The sequence below is a fragment of the Microtus ochrogaster genome, chromosome 7 (assembly GCF_000317375.1).
Source record: "Microtus ochrogaster isolate Prairie Vole_2 chromosome 7, MicOch1.0, whole genome shotgun sequence".
NCBI lineage: Eukaryota > Metazoa > Chordata > Mammalia > Rodentia > Cricetidae > Microtus > Microtus ochrogaster.
In genome coordinates, this window is record NC_022014.1 from 13671333 (window position 1) to 13678231 (window position 6899).

Genomic DNA, 6899 nt, shown 5'->3' on the forward strand with positions numbered 1-6899 from the left:
ATATTGCATATGCTTTAATCCTTATAATAAGTCTGACAGTGTTTAATAACAGTTTGGTGCTGTCCCGTTTCAGCCTAAGAAAATGGGTATAAGGTGTTTAGTGGCATCTCCATGGTTTGTCTGATTTCAGAGTCCACACACATTCTTTTTATCTACTCTACACTTTCCAAGATGTTTCCGATACTAGATTCACCAAGAGACCAGTTCAGGTTGGGTATGGAGGAAGCTGCGGGGTTCTGCCTATCTTCTCTGACAGCCAAAGGCTCAAATGTTCCCATGTTTACTTCTCTTTCTAGTTTTCCGAGAAGTCCTTGCCTCTTTCACAATCTGTTTTTTCTATTTGTGAAAATGGGAGCTTTTGAACCATGAGTAGACCTTGGGCTAGTCTAATGTCTGAGAAGTAAGCATCCACAAACGAGCATGCTAGGTCATGACCAGGTACATAATGAAGGTAAGTGAGATTTTCAGTAGAGAAGACTGGGAGGCAGGAGGAGAGGGGATTTCTCCATCACACTCTCGACCAGATGTGCTCCTCTGTGATTTATGGTGTTTTGCTTATACGTTCACCATTGGACAACGCCTATATCCAATGTTTGCCAGAGCCCAAGCTTCCCTGCATTCTGAAAGAGAAGACAGAACTCAGACCTGGCCTGGCCTTTGTGGGGTTCTAGCGAGTAAGATAAGCAACAGTCAATCAAGTGTGGAGCTGCTGTACAGTGGGGGCAATGACAAGCACCTGGGGAGAACATACTGCGAAAAGGATCCTGTCCAGATGTCTCTCCAGAGGGAGAAGTCAAGGATACCAGCAGAGTGCTGGGAAGCCATTGCCTATTGGTTCTCTATAGGAGCTACCTGTGGCTCTGTGGTAGTTTGCTCCTGGAGTTCTCAAGCCCAGCCATGGGTTAGGATTGCTTGTGTGGATTTAAAGACAAAGGGCGTCTGGGCTGATCTTCCTGTTTAGAGATGGCTCTGAGTACCTTACTATTTGTCTCCTTGATCCCATGTAGCTGCTTTTGTTGCCAGGATTGAGCTACTAGCTGTGGGTAACCTCATTTGGGTCACTTTATGAGTTTGAATCGGTCAGTTCCCCAGTTTGTGTAGCAGAGCCCATGTACAGAAGCCCAAATGCACATCTTTTGTATAGGAAGATGGAGTGCTGAGAGAACGCAGAGCTGTGGTTCCCAAACATCTGTAGCTTCACACAGAATGCTACGGGACGTCAGCTGTTAGCAGCAGAGGTAAATGAACAACAAATGTGTCCTAGTGAGAAGCAATTTCAAATGTGTGTTGTTAGGAAATGAATCTGAAATCATAAAAAATCTTATAAATAAAAAATTACAAGATAAAATAAGAGGAAATTAAAAAGGGGAACCATCAGATTATCAGATAAAAAGGATCTAAGTAAATAAAGCCCCACTTTTAGGTAAAGAGCTACAGGTAATGAAGGGCTCCTGAGGAAGGGATGAGTCCTCCAACTGCTTAGCCACCCAGTCCAAGAACACACACACACCATATAGGTAGAAATAATAATTGAAGAAGAGGGAATTTAAAGGGAGAAATGCTGTATGGGGGAGGGTGTAAATGAGGTAAATATAGTACTCTTCTAAGAAATTCTAAAAAATAAATGAAAAAAAAAAAACAAAGACAGGTGAAGAAGAGAGGAGAAATAGATCATTCAATAAAGGACCGGGTGAGGTGGAGCAGCAAAGCTGGCTCAAGTCTTCATAGCTGGTAGAAGCAAGACCTCAACAGCACTGCACTCTGGAGACACAGTCTGTGTTAGGTGAGCCAGATCAGGAGTCTGTCCACCTTACAGGGCTGAGCAGTGCGTGTTTCAGGCTCCTCAGCCACTGTCCGACACAATAATTCAGTCACACCAGAGCTACAAGCAATAGGTGAGGGGGTGTGGCTTCATTTACAAGAAAACATTATTTAGAATAACAAATGGTATCTAACTTCATTGGTGCCCAGGGGGCCACAGTTTGCTACTTTCTGATACAGATTAAGAAAATGTGTTTTGGAATTAATCTTAATTCAAAAGGTTTGAACAAATAGATTTTCATTTCAGCTTTATTTATAAGAGCATAATATTGACAAAGCTTAACTTTTCAACAACAAAGGGGTTCATTTTGACAACCAACGAAATAACATGTAGTCATTAAGATATTGCTTGGTAGTAAGTTATGGCAAGCTGGGGTGCTCCATAGCCTATCAGAGGAGGGATTAAAGCTATTTGGACAATAGTGCTGGCCAAGACAGAAGTACCGAAAGTGTTTGCTACACACCAAACCACTTAACCATCTACACAACACCGTGAAACACATGTTTTGTTTGTTTCCATTTGTTTGTTTGTTTTGAGTACTTTCCTCATGCAGGAGTAGATGGTGGTAGAACTTAAGTAACACAGCTAAAGTTACACTTCATGTTGATGGCAGAACCTGGATTTGAGCCCGGTCCTAGTTAAAACTTAAAGCGAAAACAAACGCAGTTATACACATCAATAATAATCCAGGAGAAGGGCACGGAAACGGCTCAGTTGGTGATGTGTTTTCTGTACAAGTGGGAGCACTTGAGTTTGAAACTTTGAAACCACATTTAAAGTCAGTTTAGTGGCTGCTCTCATAATCCCAGTGCTGGGAAAACCAAGAGGGGAGAATCCCCGAGGTTCCATGACTGGCCATCTGGCATTGTCTATGACTTGGTGAAAATGAAAGATCCTGCCTCTAAAAACAAGATGGAGAGTAACTCAGAAGACATCTGAAGTTGACACTTGTCCTCAAGCATCCAACAAGTCCGCACACAGTCTGGAAAAGGCCGCATGAAGATGCACCCATCCCCTGGCTGCTGCTGCTGTTCTTGAATGGTAGATAATACACATATTTCTCAACATATCCAGTGTTTTCTTTAGGGAAGATTATTATTTTAATAATGAAGTAACAACACTTGAATGTCAGAAAATCCAAGGTTAGGGGCAAGCGTTGAATTAGAATGTTCTAGATGTGTCTAATTGGGTTCACTTTTCTCTTGTTCCTGCTCTGGACCATGAGAAGGGCATGGTGCCACAATTGCCTCTGTCTTGTTCCGGGTGGAGTCCCGATGTGTCTTGTTTGGATTGTCAAACTGACCAGTCTAACTCCCTAACTATCTCTTCTCTCTCCCCTGTCTCCGCTCTCTCCTCCATTTGCCCACCCCCTTGTGCAGCTGACAAGGTCAATGATGACTTCTACACCAAGCGAAGGCACCTGGCGGAGCTGGCTGCCAAGGGAAATCTCCCTTTGCACCCTGTAAGAGTGGAAGATGAGCCCCGGGCCTTCAGCCCGGAGCACGGGCCTGCCCAGCAGAATGGACAGAAGTCTCGCACCAACAAGATGCCCCCTCATTCCCTGGCCTACAACTCTACTGCCAACTTTAAGACCTGGGACCCCAGTGACCAGTCTCTCCGGCGACAGGCTTACGGCAACAAGGGCAAGCTTGGCATAGCTGAGTCTGGCTCTTGCGACCCCTTGGGGACTCGCGCCCAGCATTTCCCGCCCACACAGCCGTACTTCATCACCAACAGCAAAACGGAAGTGACTGTCTGAGCTTTCACTTCAGGGAGTACCCTGGAGACCACACTCAACTGAGAGAGGCAAAAAATACCATCCCACCTACACCTTCCTGGTCTTGCCCAACCCCCCAGCAGACACACACACTCCGTTCTACAGGAACCAACCACAGACCTACTCGTGATACGGAATCATGCTTTTCCTGGGTCATGCCTAATATGCTCCAACAGGCAGCTGTGGGAGACCGAAGCATGGACATTCAGCAATACAGCAGAGGGGGAACTTTCAGCTTCAGGCCCAAATTGTGGGGGCTCATTTTCCTTTTCTCCCTAACTGGAGACTGAAATCCATTATAACAAATATAACTAAGTAGCACAACTTAGGCAAACTGCCCATGGAGTTCACTCCATCCCCCAGGTTCTGTCTTTCCGGTAACAGGAAGAGGGTGGGTACCCGGACAGGGGCAGTTTCAGAGTGCTTGGGGAGGAATTTGTTCAGGTCCCAAGCATTTCCTGGTCCCTGCAAACACAGAGGAGTGGTGAGGGCAACCCTAAGCGGTACGCTGATGGAACATTGCGTACCTTCAAAGCTGAAAGCAAAAACCTCACAAAGTAAATAGTCACTAAGCCCGCTGTCAGTGACGGGAAGGGAAGAACATTCTAGAGAACTCCTTGAAAGACCACGATGTTGGGAGGGATGGGCTTTATATGATGGCCAGACAGTCCAGAGATACAAAGAAATGAACTTCTAAAGTGAGACGTAAAATGAACAAAGTGTTAATTTTATCCAGGGCGTAGAAAACTTGCAGCTCGACAGTGAAAGGAGGTGCGATGGGGAGGAAGCCTCCACTTCCTGCTGTTTCTCCTTCACCTCCAAGGCCTGGGACAATGACAAAAATGTCCTCTATGAACCGTCTGTCCCCAACGTCCTTTCCCCTTCAGCGTGTCGCTGCCGCTGCTGCCAAGCTTCACCTGCTTTGGAGTGAAACGTCGTAAGTGTGGGTGGTGCCTTCAGTGTGTCGCTGTTGTTCAAGTGACGATCTTGTTCCTAAGTGCACCCTCTGTCCTCAGCCTCCTCCCTCCTGTTTCTCCTACAGCAGTGCTGTTACATCTTCCCTTGTGGATGAGCCCAGCCAATTAATACTCTGAAGGGCCTGCTACAACGTCGGGGGGATCTAAGGACACTCCCAGAATTCCCACAACCCCACTAGATGACCTTGGGAGGTATTCTGTGCCATCTTTTCTTCCCTGGACTCTCCCAAAGTCGCTTTCCAGATTGGTTCCCAGAGCCAACAGCTACTGGGCCCCAAGAAGGAGGGTCCTGCTGAAAGTCCTTCGTTTAGGAGAAGTGCAGACAGGTGCATGGAGAAGCAAGAGCATTTGTTTAAAGAGGAAAATCTTCAAATAAATTCTGAAGGTCTTAGCTAATAGACAGGAACCTTCCAAAGACTCACAGCCTTTTTATTTATTATTTATTGGTTATTTATTTACTTATTTCTTTATTGGTGTATGTAAAAATCTAGGTGACAGTGAGTTGGAGCATTCCATCTGATGCTCTGACTTGAGTCTCTCTGATATCACAACATCAGCACATCCAAATATTATTTTCCTTGTTTCAAGCAAGTATGAAGAGCCTGGCAATGCCTTTGATCTATCTGGGGCATTTTCCCATCTGAAGCATGAGGAAGTTGGCCTAAATCAAGCGTTTTCAGTTTTTAAAAAATAAAACTCTGTTCTTATTTATAGAAGAAATTCTGCAAAGAGCAAACTTTTGATTCCACTAGAAGAGGTGCAGAGAAGGACATCACAGAGGTCAGAGGTCAGAACAAATGTTGAGACCCCAGTACCCTCCGTGGGGGACTACAAACTTATGGGGTGCATATTTCTCTTTGACATGAGTTAGCTCTACCCTTGAAACACATCAGCATCTGGGGATTCGCTTTTAATCCATGTTATTTTCAAAGGGAAACACCTGTCTTCATCACATCTAGAACACCAGCATCAGTGACCGTGAATAGGCAGGAAGCATTATGGACGCTTAAAGATGAAACTCTAGTGAAGGTCTGCTCTGGTCTCTTTTCCCACAAAAAGACACCAGTGTTGTTAAAGATGCTGGTACCCAAAAGAGAGTTCCCTTGAGATAACTGAGTGAAGGGGAAAGCAGATAAAAAGAAAATCTTTTTAAAGTTGGTGTTAAATATGCTACCTCCATGACATACAATTTGCATGTACTAGTGACATACTTCGATACCGCTGGGCTGACCTGCCGGAGAGATGCTTCCAGGTCTCCTTCTGCAGCCCTTTCCTACGTCCAGCCCATGCTCCCCTGTATCTAGTTCTAATTCAAGCCTCTTTATTGATTTCTAGTCTATAGTATTCTATTTCTTGCTCATTCTTTTTGGAGTAGAATTCATCCTGTGAACTTGGCTCCTAGGTCTGCAGCTGCAATTTTGACTTCAAAGATGAGGTTTTTCCAGTCAGATGTAGCATGTTCTTCCCGAGTGATGCGGGCCGTGGACAATCACAAAGCACCTGTCTCATGAAGTCCCATTTGACTTTGGGAGAGGAACTGGGGAGGGACCATTAGGCAGAGTAGATCTGTTTATTTTTTGACTTCCTCTTGGAAGGGTAGATAGGCCTTCTGATATTTAGAAGGAACATGACCTGTAGGATAATTGATGGCTGCCTTTGACAGTGCTCCTGCGGACAACCCGGGGTGAAAGAGAAGACAAAAATGCGATTATAAAACGGTCCTCTCCTCCATCCATGTGACCCCTGATTTCTATCCATGGAACCAGAGTCTGGGTTTCCTTCACCTTCCTGGAGTGTCTCAAGCCTCCATCCCCCTTGGGCTCTGCCTGGAATTTCATCTACCCCTCCCCAGTTTTTTTTTTGTGTAAATGGAGCATATTTTATGTGCAGAGATTTTAGTAACTGTATGTTCTGCAAGTAACCCTGTGTCAACACTTGTCACACTGCAGAGTTTATGATACAATAACACTTCCTACAATGAAGAAAAAACATTTGTTTGTTTTCTAAGAATGTTTATTTGTAAACATATGTATTCACTATATTAATATGAATTTCTTACCTGGCAATAAACTGATTATATGTGATGCTCTGGGTGTTTCCTCATCCTTATCAAAACTCACAGCCTGATCTGAGTTTCCAGGCATTAATGAACCTTTGAGACTCACAGAGTTGATCCTCCCAGGGAGCTGAGGCTCCTAGTTGTCAGCAACTTAGACAAGATTTCCAGACATATTGTTTAGTCTTCTTGGTAAGTATGCACACGTCAAAGCTCATGCTGAGTCCTTAATGTGGCATTGCTGGGCCTCTTCATCGTCACCAAATT

The 6899-nt window shown here is 44.7% G+C and overlaps 1 protein-coding gene across 2 annotated transcripts in view; it reads left to right on the forward strand.

The window, feature by feature from the left end:
• Nucleotides 1-6660, forward strand: part of Shisa9 (shisa family member 9) — a 310464-nt gene extending 303804 nt beyond the window's left edge. For both annotated transcript variants that reach the window (XM_013347432.2, XM_013347433.2), the window contains one exon: nt 3202-6660. In XM_013347432.2, the coding sequence (XP_013202886.2) occupies nt 3202-3581 (380 nt within the window). In that variant the 3' untranslated portion in view covers nt 3582-6660. The remainder of the gene's footprint in view (nt 1-3201) is intronic.
• Nucleotides 6661-6899: the final 239 nt, after the last annotated feature.